Source organism: Solanum dulcamara, chromosome 12 (assembly GCF_947179165.1).
Source record: "Solanum dulcamara chromosome 12, daSolDulc1.2, whole genome shotgun sequence".
Classification (NCBI taxonomy): Eukaryota; Viridiplantae; Streptophyta; class Magnoliopsida; order Solanales; family Solanaceae; genus Solanum; species Solanum dulcamara.
The window spans coordinates 58,815,929-58,836,055 of NC_077248.1; the positions used below are offsets into that span (position 1 = coordinate 58,815,929).

The 20,127-nt window shown below is 39.2% G+C and overlaps 1 protein-coding gene across 1 annotated transcript; it reads left to right on the forward strand.

The window, feature by feature from the left end:
• The first annotated feature begins 18,703 nt into the window (after positions 1-18,703).
• On the forward strand, positions 18,704-19,354 carry LOC129875794 (uncharacterized). The gene has a single exon (XM_055951033.1). The coding sequence runs from the start codon at positions 18,704-18,706 to the stop codon at positions 19,352-19,354; it is 651 nt and encodes a 216-aa protein (XP_055807008.1).
• Positions 19,355-20,127: the final 773 nt, after the last annotated feature.

Here is a 20,127-nt window from a genome sequence, read left to right on the forward strand (position 1 = left end):
TGAAGAATGAATGCAAGGCAGCATTATTGATCTAGGATATGGACCTTTCCAGATTAATGGTGTATGCTCAACAGGTAGAGGAGGAGAAGAGGAAAGACAGAAAAGAGCACCTGAGCAAAAAGGCAAGGTTATCTGGGCATGAGAATGAGCAGAGGCAAAGCAAGGGCAACAGGTCCTTCTTCCAGAAGAGGTCTTCCACCTATGCCTCATCTACCGCCAGCGCACCGATACCGCAGGACAGGTATGATCGGCAGGGACAAAGTCGCCAGAATTTCAGACCCCAGGTTTCTCAATCCCCGGCCAGTGTAAGTCAGGGTTCGAAGGGAAATCCACCATGCGGCAAGTGTGGTAGGCTCCACTTGGGAGAATGCAGAGCAGAAAGGGTTGGTTGCTATAAATGCGACCAAATGGGCTATCTTCTGAGGGAGTGTCCAATATGGGGGAACAGGGCCCAGTCCTCTGCCATCGCACCACCAGCTAGAGGAAATCAGAGGGGCGCTACTCTAGGTACGAGTGGAGGTACAAACCGCCTATATGCCATGGGTAGTCGCCAAGATCAGGAGAACTCTTCAAACGTCGTGATGGGTATGATTCGAGTCTCTTCCTTTGATTGTAATGTATTGATGGATCCAGGTGCCACCTTATCTTTTGTAACTCCCTATGTGGCTAGTAAGTTCAATAAAATCCCTGAACGTCTTCTTGAGCCCTTTTGTGTGGCCACTCCTGTCGGTGATTCTGTCTTAGCTGAGAGAGTCTATAGGGATTGCAATGTGTCAATTCATCACAGGGACACCTTGGCCGACTTGGTTGAGTTAGACATGGTTGATTTCGACGTGATCCTTGGTATGGACTGGCTTTATGTCTGCTATGCCTCTATTGATTGTAGAACTCAAATTGTCACATTCAGATTCCCGAATGAGGCTATCATAGAATGGAGGGGTAGTCCTATTGCGCCTAAGGGTAAGTTTATTTCATACCTTAGGGCCAGGAAGTTAATCTCAAAAGGGTGTATCTATCACCTTGTCCGAGTGAAAGATGACAGCATTGAGTCTCCATCCCTTGAGTCAGTTCCGATTGTCAACGAGTTTCCGGATGTCTTTCCTGAAGATCTGCCTGGAGTCCCTCCTGATAGGGAGATCAACTTCGGGATTGATGTTCTTCCTGATACCCAGCCTATCTCAATTCCCCCATATAGAATGGCTCCGGCCGAGTTGAAGGAGTTGAAGGAGCAGCTGAAGGACTTGTTAGATAAGGGATTCATTAGGCCGAGTGTCTCGCCATGGGGTGCTCCGGTCCTATTTGTGCGGAAGAAGGATGGGTCCCTTAGAATGTGTATCGACTATAGGCAGTTGAATAAAGTCACTGTGAAGAACAAATACCCTCTCCCCAGAATAGATGACTTATTCGACCAACTTCAAGGTGCCACTTGTTTCTCAAAGATAGACTTGAGATCCGGCTACCACCAGTTGAAGGTGAGAGAATGCGATATTCCGAAGACTGCTTTCCGGACTCGTTATGGCCACTTTGAATTTTTGGTCATGTCTTTTGGGTTGACTAATGCTCCCATCGCTTTTATGGATCTCATGAACCGAGTATTCAAACCGTACCTTGATATGTTTGTGATTATATTCATAGATAATATTCTGGTTTACTCCAAGAATGAAGAGGAGCACGCCTATCATCTTAGAGTCGTTCTATAAACTTTGAGGGACCAGGTATTGTATGCAAAGTTCTCTAAATGTGAATTTTGGCTTGCATCGGTGGCCTTCTTAGGCCACATTGTATCTGGAGATGGTATTTAGGTGGATGCTCAGAAAATAGAAGCTGTGAAGAATTAGCCTAGACCCACATCCCAACAGAGATAAGGAGCTTTCTGGGCTTGGCCGGGTACTATCGAAGGTTTGTAGAGGGATTCTCATCCATATCATCACCATTGACTAAGCTGACCCAAAAGAAGGCTAAGTTCCAATGGTCTGATGCTTATGAGGAGAGTTTCCAGAAATTGAAGACCAAGCTAACCACTGCTCTTGTTCTAACCTTGCCCGATGGAACAGAAGGTTTTGTGATTTATTGTGATGCCTCCAGAATTGGTTTGGGTTGTGTGTTGATGCAAAGGGGGAAGGTGATAGCCTATGCTTCAAGACAGCTCAAGTTTCATGAGAGGAATTACCCAACTCATGACCTTGAGCTGGCAGCTGTGGTGTTTGCACTTAAAATCTGGCGCCACTACCTGTATAGAGTGCATATCGATGTATTCACCGATCACAAGAGCTTGCAATACATCTTTAGCCAAAAGGAACTCAACCTTAGGCAAAGGAGATGGCTTGAGCTACTCAAGGACTATGATATGAGCATCCTCTACCATCCAGGTAAAGTTAATGTTGTTGCTTATGCTCTTAGCAGGTTGTCCATGGGTAGCACTAGCCACGTGGAGGAAGGAAGGAGGGAATTGGCGAAAGAGGTACACAGATTAGCCCGATTGGGAGTTCATCTGGAAGAGAATAATGAAGGTGGAGTTACCATTCAGGATGGGTCTACGTCCTCACTTGTGGCAGAGGTGAAGGAGAAGCAAGACCAAGATCCCGTCCTTCTCCAATTGAAGGGAGGCGTTCACAAACAAGAGGTAATGGTTTTTACCCAAGGGGGAGATGGTGTGTTACAGTACCAAAATAGATTGTGCGTGCCGGATATTGATGATGTTCGAGAGAGGATTATGGCTGAAACGCATAGTTCTAGATACTCTATTCATCCGGGTTCTACGAAAATGTACCATAACTTGAGGGAGATCTACTGGTGGAGCGGGATGAAGAAGGATATTGCGGAATTCGTTTCCAAATGCCCGAATTATCAACAAGTGAAGGTTGAGCATCAGAGACCATGTGGTCTAGCCCAAAACATAGAAATTCCAGAATGGAAGTGGGAGATGATCAACATTGACTTTATTACAGGCTTGTCGAAGTCCCGAAAGCAACATGATTCCATTTGGGTAATTGTGGATAGAATGACGAAATCAGCTCACTTCTTGGTGGTTAAGACTACTGACACCACAGAAGATTATGCGAAGTTGTACATACAGGAGATCGTTAGATTGCATGGGGTCCCTTTGTCTATTATCTCAGACAGAGGAGCCCAATTCACTTCCCAATTTTGGAAATCCTTTCAGAAGGGATTAGGTTCGAGGGTGAACTTGAGTACAGCCTTCCACCCCCAGACAGACGGCCAAGCAGAGCGCACAATTCAAACATTAGAGGATATGTTGAGGGCGTGTGTGCTTGACTTTAAGGGAAATTGGGATGATCACTTGCCTCTCATAGAGTTTGCGTATAACAATAGCTACCATGCAATCATTCAAATGGCTCCTTATGAAGCCTTGTATGGGAGGAGGTGTAGATCTCCCATTAGGTGGTTTGAAGTTGGTGAAGCCGAGTTGATTAGGCCTGACCTCGTCCATCAAGCCATGGAAAAGGTACGAGTTATCCGAAAGAGGCTAAAGACAGCCCAAAGTCACTAAAAATCGTACACCGATGTGAGGAGGAGAGACTTAGAGTTTGAGGTGGATGATTGGGTGTATTTGAAAGTGTCACCCATGAAGGGGGTCATGAGGTTTGGAAAGAAGGGGAAACTTAGTCCTCGATACATTGGCCCGTACCAAATTTTGAGGCGGATCGAGAGTGTCACTTATGATCTGGACCTACCCTCAGAACTAGCTTCTATTCATCCGGTGTTCCACGTTTCAATGTTGAAAAAGTGCTTGGGCGATCCCTCGTCGGTAGTCCCTATTAAAAGCGTTGGAATTAAGGATAGCTTATCCTATGAGGAGGTCCCAATCCAAATCCTTGATCGCCAAATCCGCAAATTGAGGAACAAGGAGGTCGCCTCAGTCAAAGTCCTGTGGAGGAATCAATTTGTTGAGGAAGCCACGTGGGAAGCGGAGGAAGCCATGAAGTCTAAATACCCACATCTATTCGTGCCTACCGAGGAGAGCATTGAAGGTAATGACTACTTCCTTGACTCGAATTCATTTGTACCTTTTGAGTTTTGATTGATATTTGATTGAGAATTTGATTGATTGAATGACTGAATTTTGATTGTGATTTGCACCCCGAGTCTATTCTTGGTTGCTCGTCATTCGAGGATAAATGATCCCAAGGGGGAGATAATGTAACACCCCTCAAAATTTTTCTTAAGATTCAGGCCTTCTTTGTATACGTGTGGGGCCCATCATAGTTATTTTAAAGTACATGCTTGAGTTAAGATGAGTCCCTAAGGAGTTTAAGAGCGTTGGAGGTGATGTGGGGTCATTGAGGACCCCTAGGACCGAGCTAAGTCCAAAAAATCCATCGTGGCTAAGTTTAGGACGAGTTCACGTCAGGGTCGACTTTCAATGACCCTATCATTTGAAAGACGTCAATCTAGGTGGCCCACGACCTATCAAATTAAAGGTCGTCGAGTCTTCTTTCCAACGCCACCAAGAACGTAGATTTTGGAGTTCGGGTCCAAAAGATATGACGATCCGAAGACGAACTAGCACGACAGGGATTTCATTTTGGCCTGGGCTACCACTGCTGGGGAAATGGCCCTGGCGCCGTAAGGGCGCGACGCGCCACTATCGCGCCAGGAACATGCCTCAGTAGTTAGGTCCCTGGCGCGATTCGCCACTAAAAGTATGCAGGTTTTTTCAGGCCAAATTCCCAGAATTTGGAGCAATAGGCTTGGCGCTGTAAAGGCGCGACGCGCCACTATCGCGCCAGAAACATGCCTCAGTAGTTTGATCCCTGGCGCGATGCGCCACTAACAGTTGTGCAGGTTTTAGGCGTAATTGGCCTTGGCACTGTAAGGGCGCGACGCGCCACTATCGCGCCAAGAGCATTTTTGCCTAATTTTCAGAATTTGGAGGAAGGGCAATTTGGGAAATTTCCCAAATTATATATACACAAACCTTGTATATTTTGGGACCATTTTTCTTCAGACCCATTCTCTCTCTAGAAAAAGCCCTAGCTCCTCTCCCTTCTCTCTTCTCTTCTTCTCCATTTCCAACCAAAAAGGAGTCCAAGAGCTTCAAGACCTCAAGCTCCCATTAAAGACCCAACATCAAGGTTTCTTCAAAGTCTTCACTAAGGTATGTAAGGCTATCCAAAACATGGGTTGAGTCCACCCATGTGCCCTATTCTTGCTTTGAGGTTAGATGTCCATGAAAATGGAGTTTCTTGATATGGTCTAAGTTTAATGAGTTTTGTCCCCTATTTATTTGATTCTATATGCATTGATGTTGTTGATGTAAGAGGTTCCTAAAATGAGCCCTTATGTGAGTATGAGATGATGAAGAAATGAGTTGCTAAATATGTTTTATTGGTCTTTTTAATTATGTAGATTTGATAAAGTATATTATTTTCTTAAACATGTTGCTTATTATAAAAATGTCGATTATGAAGTCTTGAGGATGTGATGAGTCACAAGGATTTTCTCAAATGGATGGAGGTAATGATTGATTATATATAGATGATGTTATATATGTGCATTTAAAACTTCCTTGAAGATGTGATTGAGATTGAGCATTGAGATTGAGATTTGATTGTGATATGAGTTGATGGAGTTGATTTGATGGAGTTTTATGAGCATTGAGTCTTGGGAGGAGTATTGAGCACCGAATTGGGCAAGAGTATAGTCCATACTCGAACCCAATACCTGTGTTGCCAAACGTAGGGGGGATTGAACCATTAAAGTCGGATGCTTCCCCGAGAGCTTTTGTCCTGACATTATAGGACCTGGTTGGATTGGATCCATGAGTGTTCATCGTTCATGCCTTAGCAAGGTATGAACGGGCGTGGCAACGACGTCGTTTCATTGTACCTTCACTGGCTCATAAGTGTTGGTTGTCGGTTAAGAGAAACTCCCAAATAAGTTCTGATAGCACTCTGAGTTAGATTGAGTTGAATTGTATATGATTGGTCCAGTCTAAATCATACTCTTGTTTAGACTTAGGACATTTGATTAAGTTGTCATTCCTTTTGAGTTGAGCTCCCGAGTTGGTTGATTTATTCTTCCTTGATGTTCATTGTATTCGGCCATTTTACATACTCGTACATTCCATGTACTGACGCCATTTGGCCTGCATCATTTCATGATGCAGAGACAGGTACTAGAGATCATCAACCGGGGCTCCGTTGAAGATCCACTTACACTTCCAGCCAGTCGGTGAGTCCTCCTAGTTCCCGGAGGATATTGGGCCTTCCTGTACAGTTTTTGATTGTCTTTTCTTTATTTAGATTGTCGGTAGCCATGGGCTTGTCATTGGCACCTCTTAGACTTGAATAGAGGCTTCATAGACTGAGATCTGAGGAGGTCGAGCGTTTATCTTGAGGATTCCTATTTTGATTATCGTCTTGATTGTAAATGTTTGGCCTTCGGCCCTTATGATATGAGAAGTATTTCTTAAATTGAGTTTTCTGCTAATAGAATGTGCTTGAATGAATGAGTGACTGTACCAAGTGGTTCGCTCGGAGGTCAGAGATGGCCTTCGGGTGTCGGTTATGCCTAGGGTACCCTCCCGGGGCGTGACAAACATGGTATCAGAGCACAGAGTTCTTGTTCTTATTCATGTTCATAAGCTTATATTTTAATTATACACAAAATGTAGATCGTTTTAAGATGTAATTATGGACAAGTATAGTTGATGATTTTTATGATAAGGTTGTTATCATTTGCCATTATTTAAATGCATATTCGTTAATTTGTGTGTCAATTTAATTAGCTAACTGATAACTTGATGATTTGCTTTCTGAATTTCGGAAGAAGGTTTAATGTTTCACTGATTGTGACATAATTTATTAATTGAAATAATTATAGTAACTAATATTTTTTTAAGATTTGCTAATATGCTATAATCATTTTTTCTATTTATCATAATTAATTTTGTCTTTTTATGAAAGTTTGAAATAAAGTTAGTATCTACTACTTTAAATAATTTTAATGTCCCATCACTTTAAAGTTAATGCTCCACTATCTTGGAATAAAACATCTTTTGAGTAGTTTTAGGGGAATCTCGAAAAGTTGTTTGTTTTATCTATCTTTTAAAAAATTTTTGAATTAAAGAGATTTTGGCCAGTTGTCTTTGTTGATGGGATTGTCTTTTATCAATGTCTATAAAGACAGAGATAAAACACAAAGGAAAAAAAAATAACAAGAGTAGAGAGAGAGTTGAAAGAAAAGAAAGAAAATATTTTACTTTACAAGTTAAAAAAAAAATCTCAAACAGAAAACAAAAAGAACGTTCCTTGTACACTTGATATTCTATTTCTAGCATTGAGCATCGATTTTCAGATTTTGATTTTTATTCTTCTTAACTAAAGTATCCAGGTTAGTCTCCAACCTCTCTTCATACATTAGTTTACTATTTTAAAAATATTTTGCCTTTTATTTTTATTCTGTTGAAATATAATTATCGTTATGATGTATCCCTATATTATTCGTATACTACTTTGTATCTTCTTCATAGTTTAGCAGGATTTGAACTTCAAAGTTTGAGACGCGAAGCTTTCGCTTGGGTCGGAGAATCTACTACATTTCACATCTTTGTCTATTCATATTATTTCTATTCACCTTTCTTTATTTTTGTTAGGTTGTAATAATTTATAAATACTATATAATAAAATTATTTGGGGACTGTCTAAAGGGGGAGGGGAACTAAAGTGCTACTTGTTTATTTTACTTTGTCATAATTTGTGTGTATTTGCTTATAAGTGTTGATTGATTGATCGTAGTTGTTAAAACAATGTAGTTATCTAACGCTTTGACTAAAAATCTAAGTTTGGGTTTGAATATCGTTTCTATAGGTATTTGTCTAGTTAATCGAAAAAATCGCCTAAAGTTACTATGCCAATAATTTAAAATCACCAACTCATGTTATTAAATAAATAGCTTAAATAATCAAGTTTACATTAGACTATGTATGTTTATCTAAAATCATGCCTATTGGATTTATTTAATATTTCAATATATTAAATTCATACAAGAAGATCATGTCCGCACGATTAAATAAAGTATTTGCAGTTTTTTTAGATAGAATAATACTTTTAAGTTTTTAATAAACATTTTCGAAATTTAATAGAAACCATGTTTATAAGACTTAATAATAATTTCATATATATATATTTTAAGAATGTTGTTTTATGTAGAAATCATGTTTATAGATTAAAATTATCTTTGTCGTTTAAAATCATGTCTTATTTAGTGTGATGTTATACATTTTTAACAATCTAGAAATCATGCCAATGGGATGTAACAACTAATTTTCGACATATCATTTTGTATAGAAATCATGCTCGTAGGATTTTATAATTTTAATATATCATTTTTGTGTATATTTTAATTAATATTTTTAACATACCATTTTGTGTAGACATCATATTTAATAGGATTTATAAGTTTTAATATATCATGTCTACATATACTTTAAGTAATTTTCTTAACACACTAATCATATAGAAATCACACTCATATGATCTTAATAATTATTTGCCATATTATTCTTACATTGAAATCACGCCTATAACTTTCGATAAATTTTGTTATGTAGGAATCATGCTTATATTATTTTTAATAATCTTGCAACTTGCTATTAATTAGAAATCTTGTTTATATGATGTTATAAATACATTAGTTAATCATTAAATGTGTATTTATTTATCAAAAATTAATTGTAAATATTCATGTCGAGTAATTAAACTTTGCCTTTATGTCATCTTATCTTGGTATTCATACACTCTTAATATTTGCTTTGACCTTCACTATTTATCTGTATTTTCAAGCATGCTAGTTAATTAATATAGAGGCTTATTTGAGATTTTATGTGCTAAGTGACGTCTTATTTGTTCTGTTTGACGATGTGTCTAATTAAGAGACTTATATTTCTTTAGTCTAACACCTATCCTAATAGTACGTCCAATGCCTCTTGGATATTAAGTTGGGACGCTAGACACCTTTTAAGACGCTAGTTTTTAATATTTCTTTTAGATCGCTTTAGGATTAAACTAACAAACAAAATTAGGAGGGGTAGGGGCAGATAGGCCCTTCGGAAATGATGGAAATCGACTCTAGTAGAAAATGACAAAATACTATATTTTTTTCTTCCGATTAATAAGACGGCGCTAATCCGAAGAATGCGAATACATAAATATTTCATCTTGCCTATATATTTTTCTTGGTACATATTTGGGGTAGTTTAATGTTAAAAACTAAATGTTTTCTTTTAGGCATCACTATTTTCTATCACCTTTACTCTTATTTAATTAGTTAATAATATTTATTCATCCTGTATTAATTCTAACATTAATTGTTTAGTTTAACCTAATTAAATCCCTTAAAGAGAAACCATTTTTTATGATCGTTTGTTTAATTTAAATAATTCATTTAATTACCTCTCTTTTATTTAATCATTTTATAGCAAGTCTATTACTCTTATAAATTATCTAAAAAATATCTTAAAATTTATATTTCTTTCAAATTATTTAATGCTTCGATTATTGTTTAAAACACATTTTCCCAAAGTTAGTCAAATAAATTTCAAATCGTCGGACAACCGCATGTTAGCGGCTATTTAAAGTGCTGAAACCTTCTTAAAATAGTAATATGAATCTCGTACCTTTTTTCTCTAAATTTTTAAGACTTAAATCTGTTAGGGTCTTTTAAATTAAGTTTTCTTAATTTCTTTAAAAAATTAAGTGGCGGCTCTTCTTTTACTAAAATTGATTCTTTCTCTAAAAGATGAAATCGATTTTAAACTCATCTTTTTCCGACATAACAAAAATGGCGACTCCGCTGAGGATTAATTAGGTTCTAACCATTAGATTTGACTAACTTACTTGTCTAACCATTCGGGAATGTAATAATTAGTAATTTACTTTCTTTACTTGTGCCTTAAATGTTTAAATTATAATTCACTTTCCTTATTTGCGCCTTCTATATTTAAATTTATGAATATTAAACTATCATTGCATGCATAGCATACTTCCGCCATTTGACATTTTTTATTTTTTACTTAAAAGATGGTTATGCGGGTCGCAACCATTGAATCCAAATGTTTTTAAGGGGTACCCTGGAGAAATGAGTTGGCCACTGGATGGTCAATGGTCGCTAACTTCCCTCAGCCCGAGTTGTCCGCTTGGGTCACCAGTATACTGAAATAAAGCCCACTCTTAGTCAACCTAGCGTAGAGCGAAATCAAAACCCTGATTTAGCGCATTGGCCTAAGACGAACCAATACCCAAGGCGTATTGGGCCCACTGGAAAGACCACCTTGAGTCCAAAATGGTCGTCGGCCTAAATGAACGATCATACTTATGTGTTTAAATTTGAAGGATGTATACACTATTGAATAAGCCATTGTGCCTATGGGTTTGGGTTTTTTATATACTTTATGTGTTTTGTAGATGGCTAAACAATTTTTGAGTTTTGGCATGGTCACCAAAACCCCCGATCTTCTCCGTCTTTGGTGGGGTAACCTTGGCCCTTATCTACAGACTCAAGTTACAATCCATCTAGGGCATCTCCCGTCGATCATGCAACTCCAAGCATGGCCTGAGTTCATTGAGGTCATTACTCAATTTTGGGATAGCGAAAGAATGGTTTTTCGATTCAGGGATGCTGAAATAACACCAACTATCGAAGAAATTCAGGATTGCCTAGAAACCATTGGAATGTGTAATAAATGAAAACGTAATCCCGACCATCACATCTTGATACCGAATAAGCCTACCAACACTGAAATAAAGAATATGCTTATGCTGGTAAATGCGGATTGGTTAGACACACCAAATATTTCATTTATGAAATTTTTCGAGCGATAGGGACATCAGAGCTACTATAGGAGATATCCTAAGGAGTTTCATGATCACACCACTTGGAATAACACCCGAGCTTTGGAATTCTCCATTTGTCTTTTAGGGACCATGGTATTCCCTCGGGATGGAGATAATGAGATTGACTCCAGAATTGTTATGACTACACACGTCATTTTTCATGGCATCGGTGGGCAAAATCAAAAGATGAAGCATTTCAATTTGGTTCCAGTCATTCTGGCTGATATCTATTGTTCCTTGAGTCGATGCAAACACGGGAATAGATTTTTCCAAGGATGTAATCTTTTGCTTCAATGGTGGATGTCCAAGCATCTGGCTAAAAACTCCAAGGAGGGTCCACAAACTTTGGGAAAATAGGATGGAACAGATGACATTTATCAACATGAATTAAATATGAGTCTCTTAAACTTCAAGATTCAAAAAACAAGAGAAGGATGGGCTAAAGTTCTTTACGATTTGAAGGAAAATGACATTCATTGGATGTTCAACGACTTTAGATCCGAAAAAATAGCAATTTGGGGGCCTCGATATCTTTTTTTGGTTCTTATGGGTATTAAGGGAATGCGACCTTATAGTCCCAACAGAGTCATGCGACAGTTCGGAAGGAAGCAAATCATACCTCAATGAGGACACACCGACCAATATATCATCGACTATGATGATTGCGATGTGGTACCCTACGCTAAAGAAATAATCAAAGAGTGGAATGGTCGTATTTACTTAAAAGAGAGCATAACTGAGAATAGATATGAAGCTGGGTACGACGAGGAATATAAAGCATGGTTGACAACGGATTTGCAAGGTACACTAAAACCCAGACCGTATGAGGGTCCTCAAATCGAAGATGTTCATGCAAGGCTTCAAACGCAGGCACACCTTTTCCAACAGGAATTTCAGCATAGAGAACAAGAATTCAAGCATAGAGAGCAAGAGTTTCAATATAAGGAACAAGAATTTTTACGTATGGAACAAGAATTCTGCCAGAGGGAGTGTAAGAGGCAAAGGGCCTTAACTATCACAACACAAGAACTAGCTGATTCGAGAGCATCGTTGGCATAGGTGGACTTAAGTTTGGATAATCAACTCGCCAATTTCAAACAATTGTCGATGCCTGACAGAGCCTTGTTGGCTGAGCCTTACTTATTAATCCTCAAGCACATTATTCGAGAGGAAACAGAGAAAGTAAAAAGAGGAGCAGGACCTTCCACTTGTTAGTTTGTTGTTATTCTTGGCATTGTATTGACATTTTCCCTCCCCTAAAGTGTACCCCCTTCGCTCGATTTTGTAATGTCTTATTTATTTATGAATATTTTGGGGGGCAATGGAATGTGTTCAAATAGCGTACTATATCCTTCAAAACGTTAGGCCTACCCTTGGCATAAAAAGGTCATATATTTGTTTAGGATGCGCAATAACTGCTTATGTATCTTATGCATTTATTTGTCTCATTATATGTGATATTGTGCATTACATGTTATGAACAAGGAATAACATATTTGTTTTTGAGTTGTCCTTCTCTTATCCAGGTATTTAAAATTGATTTGTGTTGATAAACTGGTCGAACACCCTTATTTCACGAGATCAAAGGCTTCCAAATATTCCTTCTCCGATCAAAATCTGTTACCAAAGAAAAGGAAAATGACTGCCAATAATGACAATACTGGTTTGACAGAGATTATTGTGACAGACCCTGTCATCGCTGAACAAAATGAGTTGATTGCACAGCTGGTGCAACAAATCGCCGAGATGAGAGTTGAGATACAAAAAAATCGAGAATTGTCAAATTTGGCTATCACCGCCAATACACCGGTTCCAGGCGAAGGAAGGCCTCTATTCCACTTCCCTTCTCTAAATTCAAGTATGGAACACATTCAAAACCCATCCTTGAACCCCACTCAAAATACCTTCATTGTTGACCTCGCTGCCACGAATCCTCATCATGCCTCCGCTTCCTACCAAGCGTCCCCTCACCCTCAAAGTACCAACACTCCAACCTTCCATCTCCCACAAAATACCAGCCCTTAAGTTCGTCATCCCCCACAAAACCAAAATATTAACAATCCACAGACCTTTCCCCATCATCAAAATCAACATAAAAACCGGCAGACATGTCCCCAAAATTACCAAGCTCTTCAAAATACACGAAATTCCCCATTCATCCCTCCCTTGCCTCAAAAGAAAGCTTTCCAAATTCCAATCCCAAATGAACCCTATGCCAATGATTCTGAACTTGATCACTATGAGGAACAGGAAAGGGAATGGAAGACGAAGGAAGAGACAACCAAGTGGAATATGAAAGAGGAGATCATGAAAGCTATGAAGGAGTTTCATTACACTCCGGATGTTGCAGGATTAAATTACGAAGATTTGTGTATCCACCCGAATTTAGACCTTCTCGAGGGGTTCAAAGTCCTAAAATTTGATACTTTCGGAGGAAATGGAAATCCTTTGGCTCATCTGAGAGCATATTGTGATCAACTAGTAGGAGTTGGAAAGAACGAAGCTTTGCTAATACGGCTCTTTAGCTGAAGTTTAAGCGGAGAGGCTTTGGAATGGTTCAGCGCCCAAGAAATAAAACAATGGTCCAATTGGAATGCTCTGGCCAAAGTTTTATCGAGAAGTTTGCGTATAACGTAGAGATCGTTCCCGATCGATATTCTTTGGAGAAAATCAAACAGAAATCCACTAAAAGTTATCGCAAGTATGCATACAGGTGGAGGAAAGAGGCCTCCAGGGTTCGACCTCCCATGATAGATAAAGAGATCGTGGACGTATTTGTATGCATGCAAGAGCCCGAATACTATGAAAGATTGATGTTGCTCGTTGGAGCAAAATTTGCCGAGATAGTCAAGGTAGGCGAGACTATCGAAGATAGGCTCAAGACCGGAAAGGTAGCCCGTGTAGCCTCCTCAACTGGGCCTTCGGGACTGTTTAAAAAGAAAAGAGAGGATGTATCTACTATCTCCTACACAACTGAAGGGAGGAGGTTCGCCAACACCAAGCCAGGAAAACCTATAACTTTCAAGACTTATCCACGAGATCCACAAAACTCACATCAAGTTTACTATACATAACCGAATTACCAAACCCCACCTTCCAGTTACCAAACCCCATACCCAAATTACCAAGTCCCATTTCAAAATTATCAAACTCCACCCTCTAATTACCCAACTCCACATTACCAAAACACCCCGCCAAACTACCAAGCTCCACAACCGAATTACCAAACCCAACCGTATCCAAGATTCCAAACTCCCACACCTTCCCGCTAAAATCATCTGAGTTATCATCATGTACCCCCACCCCCTCAAAATAACTATAATATTTCCCAGCCCAATTTTGAAAATAGGCCCGCCAGGACTTTCACTCCTCTGGTAGAAAGTTGGACTAAGCTGTTTGAAAGATTAAGAGATGCAGGTATTATTCATCCCATTGCACCTAAACTGGCTGATACAAGCTCTACATTCTACAGAGTTGACAAAATATGTGCGTATCATTCCAACAGTGTCGGGCATGAAACTGGAACTTGTGTCAACTTGAAGCACAAGATTCAGGATTTGATTGATCGTGAGTTTGTCACTCTCCAAACCGCCGCTCCTAATGTCAATAGTAATCCTTTGCCGAATCATGGAGGGGTTAATATCAATATAATTGAGATGAAAGAAGATTGGTGTGGAATAAAAACAATAATCCCAACCTATCATAACAGTCTTGAAATGGCTGTGGCTTCACTTAGCATAAAGGAGAAATCGAATTTTGTGATTTTGACACCTCAAAAAGTTGTTGCTTTGGTGACAAAAGAAATTCCTAACCAAAAGAAGTTGATGGTTGAAACTGCAGCAACTCAGGGAATGATGCAGTCTGATAGGTGTTACACTATAGAAGAATTGGCTCAAGGAGGGCATAAGAAAGATCAACAAAAGAGACCAATCAGTGAAGTTGAGGATGAAGAGTTTTGGCGGAAGATGCAACCAAAAAAGTATTCTATAGTGAAATATCTGGAGAAAGTACCTGCCCAAATCTCTATGTGGGCATTGCTGATGAGCTCACAACAGTACAGATATGCTTTGCTGAAAGCTTTGGATGACACTAACGTGCATGTGGGTACAGGTGGAGATAATCTGGCTGCTATGGTGAGTCGAGTCGTTCAAGGACATCGCATCAATTTTAGCAATGAAGAGTTGCCCCTTGAAGGCGTGATGTATAACAAAGCTCTTCATATCACTATTAAGTATCGAGAAAAGATCATGAATCGAGTATTGATCGATGATGGATCGGGTCTTAATATTTGTCCTTTGTCGACTCTCAAACAGTTGAACTTTGATTTAGGAAAAGTCCGTCAGAACTAAGTTAAGGTTAGAGCTTTTGATGGGGGTCAAAGAGATATATTAGGAGCTGTGAACTTGGGTATTCAGGTAGGTCCTGTTGATTTCATTGTAGAATTCCAGGTGATGGACATCACCACCAGCTACAACCTATTATTAGGAAGACCATGGATCCATATGGCTGGAGCCATACCTTCTACTCTCCATCAGATGATAAAGTATGTAAAAAATGATTGTGAGGTGGTTGTTTATAGTGAAGGAAGTCATGGAAATGATTGCGCGCCAATTGTTGATGACATTACTAGAGGTACCGACCTCTATACAATGGAGCTGGTAAATGCCATTGGTGATGATTTGGCCTCGCAGTCACCTATGCCTTCTGTTTATAAGATGATAGCCACTGTCATGCTCCGAGGCGGTTTTGAGCCAGGTTTTGGATTGGGGAAGTACTTCCAAGGAGTCATTGAGCCCATTCAGATTCCCGATAAAGGATTAAAGTATGGTTTGGGATATGTCCCTACAGAAGACGACGAGGCAGATGTGACAAATAGGAAGATTGATCGGGTACTAGCTAGGCTAATACCTCACTTGTATATGTCATTTCCAGTCCAAAAATATGTCAATGATGGCGATTTTGGGGAAGGAATCTGGAATCTTTTTGAAGAAGTTGACGCAATCTTAGAGAAAGAAATAGGGACATCGGGCATCCATAATGCTGAGCCAAAGGAGCAATTATCTAATTGGACATCCACACCGCTCTTAGTCCCTTACTCATCTTGGTAGATAAAGACATATTATCTGCTTATTTTTAAATCGATGGTAGTCCGAGGGAGGCCCGAGACCCACCCTTTGTTTGTTTCTATTTTGTTATGCTTTAAGTTACCTTTATAATATTTGGAAAAAAAAGGGCAGATTGACCCATAGTCATGGCCAAAATTTGTATTTATTTTGGTTTAAATGAAGACCTCCTTTATTGCAAAATTTACTTATCATTTGGTTATCGGTATATATTTTACTTATCTAACTTTTTTTTGCTTATGCTTTCAGTAAAAATAACTTAAAACCTGCCAATATCATGTCATGTCACAAGCTAAATAAACAAAATGAGATAGATGGTGATGAGTTCGAGGACTATGATGAAGAGACTACAATACTTGAACACCTCACCAAGGGATTGAAATAATTTGAGGAGCAATACAAGCCAAATCAAGAGGAAACTGAGGCTGCGAATCTGGGAGACGACGAGTATATCAACAAAACCAGAATCAGTGTCCATCTAACAAAAGCTCAGAAGAAAGAACTTATCAGTTTGCTTAGAGAGCACATCGACATATTTACTTGGTCTTATGATGATGTGTTAGGTTTGAGTGTAGACATTGTGTCTCATAAATTGCCGATCAATCCAGATTGCGGTCCAGTAAAACAAAAGACTCGAAAATTCAAGCCAGATTTAAGTTTGAGGATCAAAGAAGAGGTTACCAAGCAAATTCAATCCGGAGTTGTGGAAGTGACAAAATATCCGACTTGGTTAGCCAACATTGTTCAAGTCCCTAAGAATGATGGCAAAATCAGAATTTGTGTTGATAATAGAGATCTGAACAAAGCTAGCCCTAAAGACAACTTTCCATTGCCAAATATCCACATTCTCATTGATAATTGTGCCAAGCATGAGTTGCAGTCATTTGTGGATTGCTACGCAGGTTATCACCAGATTCTAATGGATGAAGAAGATGCAGAAAAAACAGCCTTCATCATACCGTGGGGTGTGTATCATTATCGAGTAATGTCATTTGGTCTCAAGAATGCTGGGGCTACTTACATGAGGGCCATGACAACCATCTTTCATGATATGATTCACAAGGAATTTGAAGTGTATGTGGATGATGTCATTATCAAATCCCGCGAGAGTGAGGATCATTTGACTCACTTGAAAAAATTCTTTCATCGTTTGCGCAAATATAACTTAAAATTAAATCCAGCTAAATGTGTTTTTGGAGTGCCAGCCGATAAGTTATTGGGGTTTATAGTCAGTAGAAGGGGTATCGAGCTTGATCCCGCTAAAATCAAGGCGATTTAAGAATTACCTCCACCAAAGACTAAGAAGGAAGTGATGCGTTTCTTGGGAAGATTGAACTACATCAGTCGATTCATAGCTCAATCCACATTGATTTGTGAGCCTATCTTTAAGCTACTAAAAAGGATGCATTGACAAAATGGACCGAAGAATGTCAGACAGCTTTCGATGCTATCAAAAGTTACTTGTCTAATCCGCCGGTGCTAGTTCCTTTGAGGGAAGAAGTTCCATTGTTGCTATATTTTTCTGTCTTGGATAATGCATTTGGATGCGTACTAGGTCAGCATGATGAGACGGGGAACAAGAAACGATCAATCTACTACTTAAGCAAGAATTTTACTCCATACGAGTCTCGTTACACTCTTTTGGAGAAAACTTATTGTGCTTTAACCTGGATTGCTCAAAAGTTGAGACATTACTTGTCTTCATATACTACATATCTCATTTCCAAGATGGATCCTTTGAAGTATATTTTTCAGAAAGCGATGCCCACTGGAAATTGGCAAAATGGCAAATATTGTTGAGTGAGTTTGATATTGTGTATGTGACCCAAAAGGCGATAAAAAGCACAAGCCTTAGCGGATCATCTCACAGAAAATCCAGTCGACGAAAAGTATGAACCGCTCAGAACTTATTTTCCCGATGAAGAGGTATTATTTGTAGGAGAAGATATCTCCGAAGCATACCTTAGTTGGAGAGTATTTTTTGATGGGGCAGTGAATCATGAAGAAAGTGGAATTGGAGCAGTCCTAATATCAGAATCTGGCCAACATTACCCTATGGCAGCCAAACTCCGATTTTGTTGCACGAACAACATGGCTGAGTATGAAGCATGCATCATGGGTCTAAAGATGGAAATCGATAAAGACATTCAAGAGTTGTTAGTAATAGGAGATTCAGATTTACTGATTCATCAGGTTTAGGGGGAGTGGGCCGTGAAAAATTTGAAGATTGCACCATACGTGAAGTTAGTGCAAAGGTTGTGTAAAAGATTTCTCAAGATCGAGTTTATGCATACCCCAAGGTAGCAGAATGAATTTGCTGACGCTCTTGCTACTATCTCCTCAATGATCAGACATCCAGATACAAGTTACATTGATCCTGTGGAGATATATTTGAAAGAATAACCCGCTCATTATTTGCATGTCGAAGCAGAACCAGATGGAAGACCTTGGTATTTTGACATAAAAAGGTATCTAGAAATTGGAACTTATCCAGATAATGCGACTTTCAATCAGAAGAAAGCAATACATCGAATGGCTAACAATTTCTTTCTAAGTGGAGAAACCCTTTATAGGAGAACTCCAGATATGGGTCTTCTCAGGTGTGTCGATGCTATTGAAGCTATGAAGCTTCTCGAACAGATTCACGCGGGAGTTTGTGGAACACATATGAATGGGCTTACCTTGGAAAAGAAAATCCTTTGAGTCGGCTATTTTTGGATGACTATGGAGCATGATTGTTGTAAGTATGTGCAAAATTGCCATCAATGTCAAGTGTACGGTAATTTAATTCGAGTACCTCCTTACGAACTCCATGCTTTGAGTTCTCCTTGGCCGTTTGTCGCTTGGGGTATGGATGTCATTGGTCCAATAGAGCCATCCGCCTCTAATGGACATAGGTTCATTTTAGTTGCTATTGATTACTTCACCAAGTGGGTGGAAGCAGCCTCGTATAAATCAGTCACAAAGAAAGTAGTAGCAGACTTTGTCCGTAACAATTTGATATGTACATTTGGAATACCGGATTCCATCATTACCGATAATGGAGCAAATTTCAATAGTCATTTGATGAAAGAGATATGTGAGCAATTCAAGATTAATCATCGAAACTCAACCGCATATCATCCTCAAATGAATGGAGCCGTAGAAGCTGCCAACAAGAACATCAAAAAGATCTTGAGGAAAATGATTGGCAATCACAGAGGTTGGCATGAGATGTTGCCATACGCTCTATTGGGATACCGAACAACTGTCAGAACATCAATTGGAGCAACCCCATACTTGCTAGTGTATGGGACGGAGGCCGTAATCCCTGCCGAAGTGGAAATACCTTCGTTGAGAATCATTCAAAAAGCTGAATTGAGCAACGCCGATTAGGTTCGTAATCGAATTGAACATTTGGCTTTGATTGATGAAAAGAGAATGACTGTCGTTTGCCATGTTCAACTGTACCAGCAAAGAATGACTCGTGCTTTTAACAAGCGAGTGAGACCAAGAACATTTGAAGTTGGTCAGTTGGTTCTCAAACACATTTTTCCACATCAAAATGAGTATAAAGGAAAGTTTGCGCCAAATTGGCAAGGACCATACATGGTTCGCAAAGTGTTGTATGGAGGTGCCTTAATATTGTCCGAAATGGATGGCCAAGAGTGGCCGAAGCCAATCAACTCAGACGCCGTCAAGAGATACTATGTTTGAAGGTTCAATATTTTGTAGCTGTGTCGTTTGCTTGTAATCATTTCTATGTTTGTTTATTTTACAATTAGCCCTCCTATTTATTTGAACTACGTCTGACCTGAATTCTCAAGAATGAGATACGTAGGCGGCCTATGTCGGCTTCGGTTATTTTTCTATTAAAATCTCCCATTTCTCATTTATCCCCCGAGGGGGGAACTATGTTTGACCTGATTCCTGCCTCAACGGGATACGTAGGCGCCACAATAGTTCGGTCATATCTCCCGTAAGTTCTCTATTTATAATAGAAACTGGGACAAAATTTTTGAAAGGGACTCAAAAATTTCAAAGAAGACCTTTTTGCAAAAAAAAGACAAGACTGAGGTGCATCAGAAAAGTAACTGGGACAGAAATTTTGAGAGGATTTCAAAAATTCTGCAAATCTCTTATTGGTAGTATGATACTTATCAAGACAT

Coding starts and splice junctions, on each gene's coding strand:
- LOC129875794 (XM_055951033.1), top strand. CDS start 18,704: ATGGAGCATGATTGTTGTAAGTATGTGCAAAATTGCCATCAATGTCAA.